The sequence below is a fragment of the Aulostomus chinensis genome, chromosome 15 (assembly GCF_037954235.1).
Source record: "Aulostomus chinensis isolate RoL2024-O1b breed Wild chromosome 15, RoL_Achi_v1.0, whole genome shotgun sequence".
Lineage (NCBI taxonomy): Eukaryota > Metazoa > Chordata > Actinopteri > Syngnathiformes > Aulostomidae > Aulostomus > Aulostomus chinensis.
In genome coordinates this window covers 7,026,158-7,041,584 of record NC_141334.1, presented here as the reverse complement: position 1 = coordinate 7,041,584, position 15,427 = coordinate 7,026,158, and the positions used below count along the sequence as shown (strand labels likewise).

General features: G+C 41.1%; 1 protein-coding gene across 2 annotated transcripts in view; it reads right to left on the bottom strand.

The window, feature by feature from the left end:
- Positions 1 to 2,259: 2,259 nt before the first annotated feature.
- jakmip2 (janus kinase and microtubule interacting protein 2) overlaps positions 2,260 to 15,427 on the bottom strand; it is a 29,127-nt gene continuing 15,959 nt past the window's right edge. The window contains exons 5-24 of one of the 2 annotated variants that reach the window (XM_086226972.1): positions 14,904 to 15,113; positions 13,900 to 13,998; positions 13,634 to 13,780; positions 12,950 to 13,090; positions 12,498 to 12,554; positions 12,283 to 12,405; positions 12,005 to 12,133; positions 11,072 to 11,155; positions 10,155 to 10,217; positions 9,917 to 10,015; positions 8,501 to 8,602; positions 8,182 to 8,235; positions 7,708 to 7,773; positions 7,545 to 7,613; positions 7,357 to 7,434; positions 7,056 to 7,106; positions 6,299 to 6,451; positions 6,091 to 6,156; positions 5,383 to 5,459; positions 4,461 to 4,602 (exon numbers count right to left, since the gene is read on the bottom strand). In XM_086226972.1, coding sequence (XP_086083098.1) covers positions 5,409 to 5,459; positions 6,091 to 6,156; positions 6,299 to 6,451; positions 7,056 to 7,106; positions 7,357 to 7,434; positions 7,545 to 7,613; positions 7,708 to 7,773; positions 8,182 to 8,235; positions 8,501 to 8,602; positions 9,917 to 10,015; positions 10,155 to 10,217; positions 11,072 to 11,155; positions 12,005 to 12,133; positions 12,283 to 12,405; positions 12,498 to 12,554; positions 12,950 to 13,090; positions 13,634 to 13,780; positions 13,900 to 13,998; positions 14,904 to 15,113 — 1,842 coding nt within the window. In that variant the 3' untranslated portion in view covers positions 4,461 to 4,602; positions 5,383 to 5,408. Of the gene's footprint in view, positions 4,603 to 5,382; positions 5,460 to 6,090; positions 6,157 to 6,298; positions 6,452 to 7,055; positions 7,107 to 7,356; positions 7,435 to 7,544; positions 7,614 to 7,707; positions 7,774 to 8,181; positions 8,236 to 8,500; positions 8,603 to 9,916; positions 10,016 to 10,154; positions 10,218 to 11,071; positions 11,156 to 12,004; positions 12,134 to 12,282; positions 12,406 to 12,497; positions 12,555 to 12,949; positions 13,091 to 13,633; positions 13,781 to 13,899; positions 13,999 to 14,903; positions 15,114 to 15,427 lie in introns of both variants that reach the window. The other variant, XM_086226971.1, reaches the window with a different exon arrangement.

Below are 15,427 nucleotides of genomic sequence, written 5' to 3'. Positions count from 1 at the left end.
GTCAGATCTGTATTTTGTTGTTTATCCTATGTTTCACTTACATGAGAATCTGGGAAAGTCAAACTTCAAAACCCTTCATTATGCACAGCAGCATGGAGTCAGACAGCAGCAGTGGCCGGCCACACCAGCAGCGGTCGACCTTTGGCAAGGAGCGCAGGATGATCAAGATAAAACAGACAAAGGCTTACATACAAGAGCTTAATTTGATTATGTGAAAGCCAATCAGCCAATTAAAGAAGGAAGGGAACACCGAAGCTGGCAGGATGGAATCTGCCTCTCATGCCATTTCTTAAAAGTCTCATTTTGATTGTGATAAGTCACTGATTCCACCTTAAACGGACAAAGAGCATACATTGTTAACTTAACAGTACACAATTATCTGTTCTCTGTTTCATGAAACATGAAGTCAGCGTTGCTTAGCAGCTGAGCGGGACAGACTGCAGCTGTATCCGTCTGGTTTGGCTGCTGACCAGCTGCTGCTGAAATCAAATTAAAACCCAGATGATGTATTGTCAGTCATTTCGATCTCACTTACCTCAGGGCAGCCTGTCTAACACACAGCGGTTTCCCATGTCTGTCAAAAAAGCTTCTAATTAAAGTACAGGCATTCAATTATTTATTCCTCTTGGAGTTTTTGCTTGAAAAATGTCATCGGGAGATTTTCAGCCAGTTTGTTTCAATTCAACAAAATCACATTCACAATAATCCTCTTAAATTCCTTTTGAATTATTTATACAAAACTTCATATATGATAACAAGCTAACAGTATGTAAGCCAGTATGTAAACACAGTAGCTGATGTTAATACATTAGCACAGCAAACATCCATCATTCCATCCATGTTCTACCACTTATCCTGTTAAGGGTTGCGGGGGGGTGGGGGGTGGGGGGATGGAGCCTATCCCAGCAGCCTTCAGGCGAGGGGGGGGGGGGGGGTCACTCTGGACAGGTCACCAGTCCATCACAGGGGCAACATAGCGATAGCAAGCATATTTGCTAACGTCAGGATTAACGTTCATAATTACCAAACGATTGAGCTATTCAGATGTAGCAAGTGACCAGAAGCAGCAAACATTAGTCACTGATCCTTTGTTTCAGGAAGCACCACCTGTTAAGCTTTGGGACCAATAAAATATATCTTATTTTGACTAGCAAACATTCATGAAATAAACACTGACTTTACACTCGCTTGAAATGTGCAGTATGTGTCCAGATGATTTGTTTGGACTGTTGCTGGTTAGAAACATGCTGTTTGCTTGGGTTTATACAAACCAGCACATTGCTCGCTCATTTATGTGTTTGTTTGTTTGTGTTTTTTTTTTTTTTTTTTTTTTAAGCACAGGGTACAGTGGCGTCATCCCCAGCCTGAGAGCATTTCCTCTTACTGGCACCTTCCTGGCAGTCTCCTCACTGTCTCCCGCTGTTTACCTCTGTTGCTTCCTACTCCGGAGGAAGTGACCACATTCCTGGAGGATCAGAGACAACAGTGTAAAGACACACAAAACCTGTGACACACAGACAGATGCTGTATGGGCCCTGGCCTGGATTTGTAGTGGGAGGGAACTAAGAGGTCACTGAATAAATGAAAGTGAAAGGTCTCAGCCTTTAGAGTCACGTGATCTGTTGCCTTCGAGTCACTCACATTACCAACGTTTTAGCCTCTTTGCACCGGTCATCATTTTAAATTTCACAGCGAGGCACCAGAGAGCTCCTGATGACTTCAAATTATGATCATTTGGCTTTGATAATTGATAACTGACAAACTTACAGAGACTGTTGCTCTTTGCCACTGTAATAAAACAGGGTCCGCATCAATCTGATCCTGCAAGAACCTTTCAGTAGTGCCTTGGCCAGGAGGGACCAGGCTGCAAACATCTTCATCCTCTGTCTCTTGGGTCTAAAAAATAAATTTTAATGCAAAAAAAGTAAAAGATTGAAAGTCTTTCAATTCGTATCGCTTTTGTTTTTTGCAGACAGGGGGCATGGAATTACAAAGTTCTTTTTCCCAAAGCACTTTGAGCTAAAGCTCCATGGAAGCATTGCCTATTATCAAGATACCACAGAGAATAAAAAAGATAATTATCATGATTGAGACTGAAAATGTAGTCTTGTCCTTGGAAACAGTGGCTGACCAAACAAATATCTTGTAAAACCCCAGGTCCACCACTGAATTCTATGTGTGGCAAGAAGGAAGCAATGGAAAAAAAAAAGTATTAATAAATGAACTGTCATAATATTTAATATTCTTAATCAAAACATTATAACAACACTTAACTTCTCCCTTCTTGCAATATTTGAGTATCATTTTTTAAGAGTAAATTTGCATATAATAATTATCAGAAAAAATGACTCCAGCGCTGAAAGTCGAGAACAAAGTTCCCACTACAGACACATGAACACAGAAATCTTTCCTAAAAGATATGAAAAGTACACAATTTATCAATTCAAAGGCCATGATTTTTATTTTCTTTACAGCATTACTCTTTTTTCCTGTTTATTTAATCATCTAGACGAAAGTAGGAGGGGTTAATTGGAAGACAGACAGAGTAAATATTAAAAACATCTTTTGTGAAATGATAATTTAAAAAAAAAAAAACACCCATGATAATATCAACCGCCTGGAAAAAAATAATGTAAAAAGGAACAGAAAAAAAAGGGGGGAAAGTGCATTTAAGGCAACTGCTAGTTAGCAACATTTGCACAAAAATAGTCTCAGTCATTCCCCGTGGTAAGTGAGTGAAGTGGACAGTCCTTACAGTCGTCTATGTAATGAGACGCCAGAGGAGGGCAACCTTAAACCGGAGCCAGAGCGATGGTGCAACGGCTGATGCACTAGCTCAGGTACACCGGGAACGAGCGTGGTCAACTCATGAATATTGCAGAGACTGAGCAGAGTTAGCTTGACGGGAGAGAAGCAGAGCAGGTGATCTGTTGCGTCAACTTTCTCCTGTTTGAGTTTGTGAAAGTAAAAGCCTGTACGATGTGTTGTAAAAGAGGGCAGTTAGTATCAAAGAAGTTTGGGTTAGTAAAAATCAGGGTAGGGAGAGAACTTGCAGTATTCTTACAAAGGCATGGGGAATGTTTTTTGACTATTTAAGCCAATGAATAACCCAGCCAAGATATTTATGTAAGGTAGTCTGAAAATATTTACAACCTTGTTAAAAGTAGAACTTTCAAGAATGAGTTTGTTCAGGTGAAACCAGCACCCCCTGCTGGTCAGACAGGGTAACACACGTTTGTCTGAAGAAATATCCCGTAGAGGGCGGAAAAGAGGAGGAAAATATTATGTTATTCCACATTCATATTCCAGCAATTTTCCAGTTATAATTTCCGAGAAAATAAAGGTCATCTTTGCAGCTGTCACCACAATACATCCGAGCAATTTAGGCCCCCTTCAAGTCATTCATAAACTGCATCAACTGCTCAAGCTGCTTCAGAGAGAGAAACAAAGTCCAACTATTCACAGAAATAAAAATGGGAGACTACATGAATTAATTCAGACACATGTACATATCAACAAAGGTGTATACAGTATATCACAGGGATGGTTTCTCAGAGGAAATCTTGGGATACAGTATCTGAGTGGAGGGAATCAACGGAAGGAAAATGTAAGAAAAAAAACAAACAAACAAACAAGAAAACCAGAGAGTAAAGCTCTTACAGTCTGCTGGTTTTTTTCTGAAAAATGAAGAAGCGTTTTGACAATCCGTAGGTTTTTCTCCAGTGGAGCTGGATCAGAGAGCTTCTCTTCCCGCTTTCTTTATTTGTCTACCTTCACTTCAGTCCGTTGAAGACTTGTCAGCCTGAGTGTCCTGTATCCCGCTTTCAGCTGTAGTGTCTTTACACAACGGTGCTTTTTCCAGGGGTAACCTCTGGAGGGTCCAAGCCTTCTGTGTAAGCACGAATTCTGGGAACAGGCCAGCCTGTAAAACACTATATCCCAAGCGTTCCTTTTTATAATCTGACCTGAGACCAGTCTGTTCAAACTGCCTCCTGGGCCCTGAGTTGGCTCGCTTTAGTTCACCGACAGGTTGCATGCATGAGAACGTCCTTTGAAAGTGTATGGGGGTGGGGTGGGGGGTGAAGATGCACTGTGGCCAGGCGGTTTGCGTATTTTCCCACTGGGGCTAAATGGTGGCGACGGACTTATTATAACCCTGCATGGCAGAGAGAACATTTCCCAGGCTTTGGTTAGGATTTGTCAAAGCATGTGTTTGTGTTGTATATGCATGCGTGTCTGTAAACTGTACATATGTGTGTGTGTGTGTGTGTGTGTGTGTTTGAGTCTTCATACTTCTGTGAGTTATTGTTGCAATCGAGTACAGTACTTCCAGCTGTTTTGGCCTTTACTGTCCAACAACGCTCTAAAAAAAACATCATCCTGGGCAGCATCCTGAGAACCACATTTAAAAAACACGAAATCAAAGAATGAGGGCCTACGTATGAACGTCCACCATGGCTGACACATGACACATCCACCTGTACTGACAGCGCTCACTGTTATTATGACACAAGCAGCCACTGCAATGCACATTGTCCCACGCTTGTCCAGAAAATAAATAACACTGCGGTCACAAACAAGATCTTCAAGCTGACACACCACCTGAGAGAAACACAGAAGGAGAGGCGCCATAACGTAAACATGAACAACTTTTCACTTAACTTGTTAAGAGACAAAACACAGCTTTTTGGTTGACGAATTGCTTTAACTGTAAATGTTCCATCCATGCGTTTAAAAGGGAACACTAAAATAACACTCAAGTACTAACAACAAATATTCAGCATGACCACTTAAAGGTAAACAGTTGTTTTACGAGAAAAACCAAAAGAAAAAAAAAGATGCATTTTGTCCTTAGTGGTAACAACAAACAAATGTAGACGGATAAAGATGACATACAAGGAAAGATCATCAGTGAAAGAGAAAGAGGGAATGACAGTTAAATGTTTCTACAGTATGTGAAGGCGAGATGAGGGGAGTTTATGTGGGGGAGGGGGAGCAGAAAGAGACCAAGGTCAAACCACTTGTGCCACTGTGATTAATTTTAAAGACCTCGTGGGGTCCGTAGTTTAAGAGACATGTTATTGTGCGAATGATCCCCAGTCAATTATGTGCAGCATGTACAGTTAAATTAGGATACCATTTGTCTTTCTTTGTCAATGTCCTCCAATTCCACTTCACAGGCGTAACGAATGCACCACCAATTGGAAAATGGTAGAAAATCAACCAATATCTTGAAGGCCAGAAACAAAACAGGAATCCTAATAAGGCTCATCCAGGCTTGAGCGCCAGTTTTTACTCATCTGAACAGAGGAATACATTTGACCGAGGTCCAGAACAGACAGTGCGGGTTTGAGCTTTCTACCCGAAGCCCACCGGACTCACCTCTGCTACGGGACACGCCAAAGACCTCAAGGCCAAAGGATAAAGGCAAGAGAAAAGAACAAGAACAGAAACAGGAACTAGAAAGACAGAAGGAGACAAAGAAGAAACACAGAAAGTGAGAAAATTAGAGGAACACCTAACACACAGCATGTTAGTAACAGCAGAGAGGCGCACCATACCGGGACACGGGTGTCATCGCTGAACATTTACAGGGTTCATTCATTCACGTTTGCCCTTTTAATGAATGAACGAGATCACTTTTCATGTAAAAAAAACACTGTATGTCCCCGTTTTCCTGTTTTAATTAGATATATTTAATCTAATTCAATTTAATTTGAAAAACAAGCCTGCTGGTCAGTTTCCCCTGAGTACCTCTAACTCAGTCGCCTGCACGGAGGCGGAGAAACAACTTGGCTACAGCGCCTGGCTTTAATGTTACACATGAGGTTTATCTGGTAGTAGTTACATGTAACACGCCACATTACGTCAGCTAACTTTTCACTTGGTCTCATCTTGGCCCCATAATTCGGGAAAAAACGGGGCCAAAGTAGATAGTTTTAATTGAAAGATCTCATTCATACAGAAAGACAAGGAATTTCATTTTTCTCAGGTGACTCCAATATACTTCTGTAGTTCTTAGCAGTCAAAATTAAATGTCATATATTGGTTTTAAAGATTTGACAGTGGAGAGTCATCCACAAGGCCTACCTTTTCCTCCAGGTCTTTAATCTGCCTCCTCTGGATTTCTGTCTTGTCTTCAAGGTCACGAATTCTCTGTAAACATTAATTAAGAAAATACAGATTGGCTTGTTTCTTTATGGAGACGTATTAAAGCAGACTTTTTGAAAGAGAGGGATCAGCCCTCTGACCGTCTATCAGCATGTTCTCAAACAGAGTTCCGTTGTCACACACAGACCTGGTGGGCCTGGTGCAGCAGCTCCATCCTCTCCTGGAGGATCTGGCAGTCGTACTCTCGGCTCTTCCTCAGCATCTGCCTCCTCAGCTTCTCCACCGCCGTCCGCAGCTCGTCTCTCTGAAGCTCATCCAGGGGCTCGCCGTACTTTATCACCTGCAGCAAGGAGATAGGCCTCAGCTGGAGTACAGGTCATGAGCTCGTTTGAAAAAGCTGCCAACTTATTGTTCTTTGATAAAACATCGTGTTTGATAATCAGATTATAGTTTAATTCATCGGTATTGGCTTAATCCATTCCTCTCAAAAGACGTAGCCTGCCTCGCTGAAAAGGGAAGGCCCTGGTCAAGTCACTTGAACTTGCATTATTTATGCTGGCCAAATGAGGGCAGTACAATCAAACAGAAGTCTAGAAAACGACCTCACTTCTCAACTCACATTTTTAAAAACAGTTAAAATTTACCTTATGGATCACATTTTCAAAATGTAAATTCAGCTCATCTCATCTCATCTCATAGGATCGAATGTGGTGATAATTAATTAATTATCACATTAATTTAAAATAAATCATGTCATCAGTCAGGTCACGTATGCTGTAAATAATGCTAATGTTCCAAATTAATGACATTTGCACGATCACAAGGACGCATTACAAAAGCGAATTGTTTTTGGTGACGCATTTCTTCACATTTTTTAAGAATTATGTTATTTCAAAAAGGGGATTTTCCTAGTATGGCTTTAATATGCTGGTAAATGTAATAACCTTGTCCTGCTGCAAGGCGTTGTATAAGGTCGCTTCCAACTCCTGGATTTGCTGTTGAGAGGAGGAGAAGTGATATTACTTCTGATGTCAGACACATTTCCATGCTCCGCCCCTATTCATTTGTTTGAGGACTTGATGCCTTTAGCTCAAAGAAGCCTTTAAGACGATTTACCATGAAAATGACTGAGTGGACCGGTCTTCTAAATTTGGGTCCTTTAACCCTGCTGGTTCATGTGATGTGGTTATCTCTAAATGGCAGTTGGCAGTTAATTTCAATAACTTAGGATTTGAACAACCTTACCATGTAAGCCTGGTCCAGGGCTTGCTTTCTGTAGTCCAGCTCCTCCTCTAGATATCCTTTCTGTTTACAGAACATCTCCTGTGTGGATAAAATCAACAAAATTGAGAAAATATTCATGAGGAGTTGATAAAATGTCAATTTAGAGACTGAAAACATTCTGTTGTCCTCTACACGACTGTTGTCATCACCATCTCTATCTCTAGGTCCATCATCTTCTGGTGTAGCGCAGCCTCCGTTCCTTCAATTTGTTGAATCCACTAGAGGGCGACAGAGAAATGGAAATGGATGCAGTGCAATCCTTTCTGGACCTGATTTGACCGTTACCGACAAAGATGAGGGCTCCGAACTCACCTTTTCTGCTAGTGATAAAACAGTGCTCGCCTGGATAATGGCCACCTGCTCCTCATTTCTTAGGTTCTATACAATGAGGGGAAAAAAGTTACGTAGTAATGACTGATACGTAAAATGTTGATGTATAAAATATGTAGCTCTCTGTGATGGAATGCTATGGATGGTAATGGTTGGTATTACTTTATGTTGCTTGGATTTTTGTACTAAAATGACGCTTGTTACTGCTGGTGCCTTTCCATATCCTGTTGCTATGCATGGCTTGAGAAATTGTGATACTCATTCCTACTATTTTTAGGTCTTTGTTTTCTGAATAAAAAAAAAAAAAAGAACATGTCACCAGAAGACCATAGTTTGAAATTATAGTTTGAAATTAGTCAGGTAGCTCAGACCGGCACATTTATAGATATGTTCATTTCTGTATGTTGTCCTTGTAAATGAATAAAATGGAATGGAGTAAATATCCATGTGGATTACCCCGTTGTCTCCAAGGATATCTAGAAGTTTGATGAGATCTGGTATGCAAACATCCTGTGGCAGACAGAAAAATAAAACCTGTCAGACACATAGAGATAAAACTAACATTTGATTTGACGTATTACATGACGAGAACCTCTTGACATGTAGATGGGAGGCGTGGCTATTCTTTGATTGTTGCTTGTTAAGTGGCAATGAAACAGGTACGATACAAAGCCACCTTGCAAGCGATGAGCCGTGTGCCGTATGTCAGCGGGATCCCCGGCTGAAAAAGGTGATGAACTGCAGTGATATGAGGGCAGTTCCTTTAAGTGCCTACCTTGACCCCCTCCTTCATGCAGTAGATCTGCAGTGCACTGACTCCCTCGGAGAAGGGATGCATCCTCAAGTGATTGAATGGAGGCGACCTCCTCTCACGCTCCTACAAGGAGATGAACACACCTTATTTCCTACTGAGGAATCAGCTGCAACATTTACTCTCTCTGTTCTCTCAAGATTTGTAATCACACCAGGATAAAAGTTGTATTGTTGTTGGTTTTATTTATATTTAAAAATCAATTTTTATAATTAGGCACACCAGGTCTTGTGTCATATTCTGACAAAGTTTGGTTCTGATGAAGCGTGATATGTACTGAGGACACACAGAGATGTGATATCTCAGATGACATTTAGAGGTGGATAGGACCACACAGGACCGTATTTTCTAGCAGCCCAGAGTGCGCCGAGACATACACCCAATCCAGGCTTACAATTTATCCTCCTTTTTTTAATTTCAGGGGGATTACACAAAGGAATCCATCTCTGCCTCCAGTTGGATAAGAACCACAAGGTTTTTGCAAAATGAAATATTATTTTCACATAGAGAGGGGAGTATCTCCCATTTGTCACAAGTCTTCTCATCTTGATATGATGAATCACATCACACTCATTTCAAGGGAAAACTCCAACATTTTTTGGGGGACAAATGCTTATTTGCCATCCTTCCCAGACCTGGACAAGAGGATGGATGCCTTTCTCTTGTCTGAGTGTGCAGCATCAACCTGAGACCCATTGAGACCAGCTAGCTGACTGCCGCAGGTAGTTAGCTGAGTGCAATGAATGGTAGTTGGTCAGTAATTTAGCATAGCTCCGTCTTGCTCCCTCAGCTAATGCTACATGTAGTCCTTCGTGTGTGTTCTGTTTTAAATGGATACGGTTCAGGATCTTGATTTGTCCATCATGGCCTTCACTGCCAGTACCGTTGACTGTGCTAAGCTGAGCAGAGGTCAGCTGGTCTCTGTGGGTCTCGGCTCCCTAATGCAGCAGAGAGGAGAGAGGGAGATCTATCAACTTGTCTGGCTGTGGCGAGGAGGTTAAATCAGTCTATTTGCGCAAAAGTTGGCTTGTTCCTTCAAACCTGGGTGTATCTTACTTCCTGAAAAATGAAATTTCTCAAGACTGCATGCCAGGAAACAAGAGAATGAGATCACAACAGCTGAAAATAATTTAGACAAATCCACAACAGTGACTTGAGAATGTCCAACAGGATATCCAATTTTGCTTTAATCCAATATTACATAGTTTATCATTTTGTAGAATTCAGTAAAGTCTGGATAAAATATTTAGCCTCTCACGTTTTAGACCTTCAACCTAATTAGTAAGAGTTTTTTTTTTAACGTTTCCTTTGGCGCTGCTTCACAATTACAACAATCTTGTTTTTTCATCAAACAGAAGCATTTGGCCGGCCTTGACTAACCTCTAACTCCAGTATCCTGAACTCTAACAGTTCATTTTGGTCTTTAGAGTCTTGTAGCTCCTGATGCACCCGACTGCACTCAGACTCCATCTTATCCACCTGGAACACATACAGAACCCGAATCAAAGAGACAGGAAGTGGTAGTTCTCTATGAATGTACATTGCAGTGACAGTAGGGAAACAGAAGTAAATGTAGCGGTAAGAAAGTGTTTCGCAGCTAAGAACATTTTCATCAAACCTTGTCTAAAAGCTCCTGATTCCTTCGTAAGAAAAGTTGCTTCTCTTCCACCCATTTGGAGTCCTGATTTAGAACAAAGACAGTTTATGCTATAAATGCAAAACATTCAAGAGGTATTCTGCTACAGCTTGTGCAGCTAATGAGAGGCACTAACGAGCAGGATTAGGTGGCATCTCGTGGTGAAGTTACAGTGGCCTTCAAGTTAAATTAAGGCCTGTATTTATTCTTTCTTCATGTGTTTAACTCTTTGATGACGGGGATTCTGTCCTAAATAGTATTTACGATCCTCAATTTGTCAAAATCTGAGTGCTCAAAATATCTGACGACAGAAAATGTTTGGCTGGCCCCCATGAGAAAGAATTCCTAATTTCTGTTTCTTCATTTTCCAGCTGTTGCATCTGCAAAATTCAAGTTGCCACTTTCACGCAAAAGATGAATTTCTGTTCGATCGTGCACCCTAGGAGGGATCTGTGAAACGGACAAATATGTGCAATTTAAGCTGCCAAAAATAGCTTTGCACTGATAAAAATGTAGTTACATTGTACAACAACTTAACAACTGTAAATTAATGCCCCTGAATCACGCACATTCAAATTTGGTCTCTCAAAAGAATTTTTTTTCTTTTTGGTATTTTCTGAAAAAGAGAAAGAAACCGTTGCAAAACAACTTAAGCGTCAATTAAAAGTAACTTAATTATGTGGAAAGAGTCAAAATATCTTATTACAGACTTCCGTGTGGTCTTTTCAGAGATGTAAGAACAGAATGCCACGAAAGCAACTTCGATGACACAAACATGCTATTTTCCATTAATATCTATCTACTGGATATGCTGGAATGCATCATGGGAATTTAATGTTATTTTTATTCATTCTCTATGCAAATGCATTGGCATGAATCTCTGTGCTTTTGAGTCCTACCTGTCCCTTCAGGGTCAGTTCCTTCTCCAGGTCCTCTATTTTGGCTTTATACCTGAGAACGTCTGCCTGGATCTGCTCCTGAGCCTGGAACATGAACAAAACAGTGAGTTAGCAGCCACCAGAACGCGTGAGGAGACCGACACACCTGAAATCAGACATTCTGTCATGACTCTTCGTCTAAATAAGTAAGCGCCTCACGTTTTTACGCCTCCACCAGCCAGTCCGTCGCAGTTTACATTCGACTTTGTCCGATTTCAAACCACAGTGCCAAATTTAAAGGTGCAGTTTTTTTGTAAGATGTAAACTGGCTCACACCCTCAGCTCATGATGAATAAATTAGCATTTTTCTTATTCCTGTGCTAATGTGCCAACTATCCTGAAATAGATGTCCTTGATAAGACATCTGTGACGGTATACTGAGCAGTGAAAGTGAGTAAACCATTCTTAACTGAATAACACTGTCTTGAAATTATAGAGATATGAAATTACGTCTTACACAATAGAACAAATGAAAAATGTGTTGTTTTTTTCAAATCATGTGCTAGAGTAAATATCTGGAGATAATCAAATAATGCATAACTCAATTTCCATAGCCTTACCACAGCCATATGACAACAATACCATCAAATAATTCCGTTACACCTCCGACGTGTCTGACTGAGAGTGACCCGACTATTCCTCCATGCACCAGTCCTGTTCCAGGTCACGTCCTTGTGTCCACAATCAAAATGTGAGGGGGATTCAATAAAATGTCTTTTTTTGAGGATAAGTGGAACTGTTTTACAGATTGCACTGAATAATATCTGCATGTTTATTTTTAACACGATGATGTCACATTGAAGCCACCTGTTTTTGTTTTTTGTTGCTGTTACAGTTTTCTAATGGGTTCAAGAAAATCGGACTCCAGAAATAATGTCCCGCTGGTGTGCGTACCTTAGCTTCCATCTCAGCGTCCAATATGCCTCCCTTTTGTTCCTGCAGCAGGGCGTAGGCCCGCTGTAAGGCCTGATACTCCCTGGTTAGCTGACGGAAACGCAGCTCCGACTCCTCGTTGGCTAGACCCTGGCATGACAGAGGTTAAAGGTTACACAGCTACAAATTTGATTTGATGGAAGGAGTTAAAAGAGATAAAAACACATCCTTTTCAGGATATGGACATAAATGTCAACAATCTTTCTGAGCAGCTGGATGAAAATAAGTCAAGTTCTCACCTCATCAAGGTCCTCATCGGGAGTAGCGGGGGTCCTGTCCATCCGGAACGAAGCCACTGAGGATGATTCAGAATCCATGGACTCTTCATCATAACCAAAGAAGGTGTCTACCACAATGTGTCTCTGCAGAGAAGGAAGTTTAATTTTCAACGTGTCCAATGGCCTCGTGTTAATGTCTAATATTAACAGTCACCTACTAATTAATTTCCCTCTACCTTTATTGGCCTGGAACTTCTTTTATGCCTTTTCTTCCTCAGTAGTTTTTCCCGATCCTGGAACGACACACAAATGAAGAGGAAAAAAATATGACCACAATCCACTTCTTCTCTTTTTAAAATGAAAACAAGAAATGACTTACAAACTGATTGCTGTGAGAAGGAGACAATGTCAGCCACAGGACTCGTTTTAGACACAAAACAACTCATTCAGCGACAACGATGACAAGTACAAACAGCTGCTGGTGGAACAATTCGGGAAGCTAAACAGTTAATCTAATGGCAGTTCTGAGTGACACGACTGAAGTGACAACAAAAAGGAAGGAGACACACAAGAAGGTTACCTTAGCAACCAATAGAACGTCAATCAGTGACCAAAAAGATAAACAAACCGCCTCATATGTGTATGCAGCTTTAAATCGTATTTAATCACCAACAAAAAAAAAGCCTACTCTTGTCAGCTCATCGATCATGCTCTGCTGCTCCAGCACTTGGAGCTTGAGGAAGGCTATTTCCTGGTCATCGTGGGCCTGGTCCAGGTCATTCAGTGACTTCAGCTTTTTTAGGGGAGGGTGGGAGCTGATCTTCTCCTTCTGCAGGCACAAACCAGAGAGAAGACAAATCCTCTCAGATCCCGACATCCATTTGCCATTCAAGCCTGTACCATTTACTCCAGGAGTACTCACGGGTCAAGTTTAAACGGCGAGCAGTGCAGAGGTTCAGGTCTCAAGAGCGTCTAGGAGCGCCTGCTATTTTTGTGCTATCTCTGTATTCAAATGGGGTGATTTATATTCGTTTAAATATTTGAATTCATCATTCCATTTAGTCATTTGATTTCATTTTAAATAAAATAAAGCACTTCTTTTTTTCAAATATTTTATGTTTTACACAAAAGTTGAATGTTTATTTCAGGGTAGCTTCCTGTTCGGGTTTGACTTCCTGTAAATCTTGGCATCTGAGCAACCATCGGCCTCCTTGACTTACTAATAAGTGACATACTTAAAGCCCCCCAAAACATCGGTGGACCCCCGTGAGTATTACTGAGGTCATAGCGGGGGATGTCGTCGTACTAAATACTCCGAATGAAGAATGAAGCGTTTGGTGAGTGTATGACGCTGATCTGATTCGGTTCTCACCATCTCCAGGTTCTCCTTGACCAGACTTCTCAGCTTATCCTCCATCTTCTGGATAGTCTGGGTCAGATCATCGTTCCTCTTACTCAGCAGCTTGTTCTTGTCCAGCAGCGGCTTGCACTGCTTCTCCGACTCTCGAACTCGCTTCAGCTGGAGGGAGAAACGAACACAGGCAATTATTCAACCATGGCTGATACGAGAAAGGTGGCCAGCAACATGAAACGGGAAATGTGAGGAAAAAGGGGATAGTTTAACATTTGTTTTCATACCAGTTCATTCCGTTCATCAACCAACAGCGAGTTGCGATCCTCCAATTTGCGGATGGTTGAATTGAGCTCAGCCATGCGCCTCTGATTTCTCCTCAGGTCCTGACACACAAAAAAAGTATTGACAATATGATTAATCGTCCTTCGCAACAATTAGAGAATTAAAGCTCAAACAGGAGGTACGAGCGGTAAAGTAAGTTATTCAGATAAAAGTACAATTCAATTCTGCTCAGCAATTCAATTATATTAAAAAACTTCACTTTCATTTATGTGTATTCTCTACTCACCAGGAATAAGCATGTAAACAAGAATGTTAAATCGAATAAAACAAAAATGAAATAACATTCGCAAATCAGTCACGGAGAACCTTACATATCCTTGTTGACCTGTTTGTTTGCTGTGGTTATTTAGCTACTCCATGTCTTTTGATGCGCTAATCAGGATTGCCAGCCCCTTTTCATTTCTCCTTGTGGTCACTGAATCTAGGCCCCATGAGTTGTTGCATTAATAGTGAGTCATGAGTTAACACGCTTAAACCATGACGATTGCTGTTTCCTTCTTTCTTACTTTGGGGTGATCACGAGACTTTGAGGAATCGTGTTTTTACTGCCTCGTGTCTCTCGTGTTCCCAGAAATCTGACCAAGTGTGAAAAACTTATCAGCCTCTTATCTCATTAAAAATATATCATTTCTGGATATCCAGTCCTGATAAACTGGAACTACAACGTGACATGAAGGCCAGAGAAAGAGCAAGGTGGAAGAAGTAGGAAAAATGACGACGCTGATATCAATTACCTTTGTCATGGACATTTTTGGTGGCATTTATTTTTTTGTTTGTTTGTTGAAGACATCTACCAGCTGAATTTATGTAACAGGAAATGAGCCTGATAAGCCTGCAACATAATATTCAGTATAGCCACGCTTTCCTCGTAGCTGTTCGCAGACTTAGTGAGACACTGAGCAGGAAAGTGAGGTCTGCACTCCCTGAGAGGTTTCTAGTTACTTACCGGGCTGCCGCAGTGCTCGGCTCCATCTCCTGCTCTGCCTGGAATCTCTCTTTTGGGACTTCCCAGACCACACTCAGCCTCTTTGACCAGGAACAGTTGCTCATCCAGGGCATCCTTCTGAAGCTGCAGCTTCTGTAAGAATCCTGTTGTTGACTCCAGCTCCTTCTCCAGAGAGAAGATTGTCCGGTCTTTAGCTTTGATTTCATCCACCTGAAAAGAAGCAGATTGTGAGGGCGTTCAGACACGACTGTGAAATCGCTCTCCAAGTGACACTCTGCCAATCCCTCTGATTTTTACTGACATTTTAGCACATGAAGATCAGCAGATAACGTCACATGGTAAAAGTCAACAGTTCAAGAGTTGGAGAAAAAAAAACAGAAAAATAATGCAAAATTCCAGTGTTTTTTTTTTGTTTTTTTTTTAAAGAATCAAAAAGAATGCAGAAATTGATACGATTGTTTCGGCTGTCAGTCTGTGCAAAAGAAATATTGGAGGAAACCCTGACTGTAATTTTGATTCAGGAA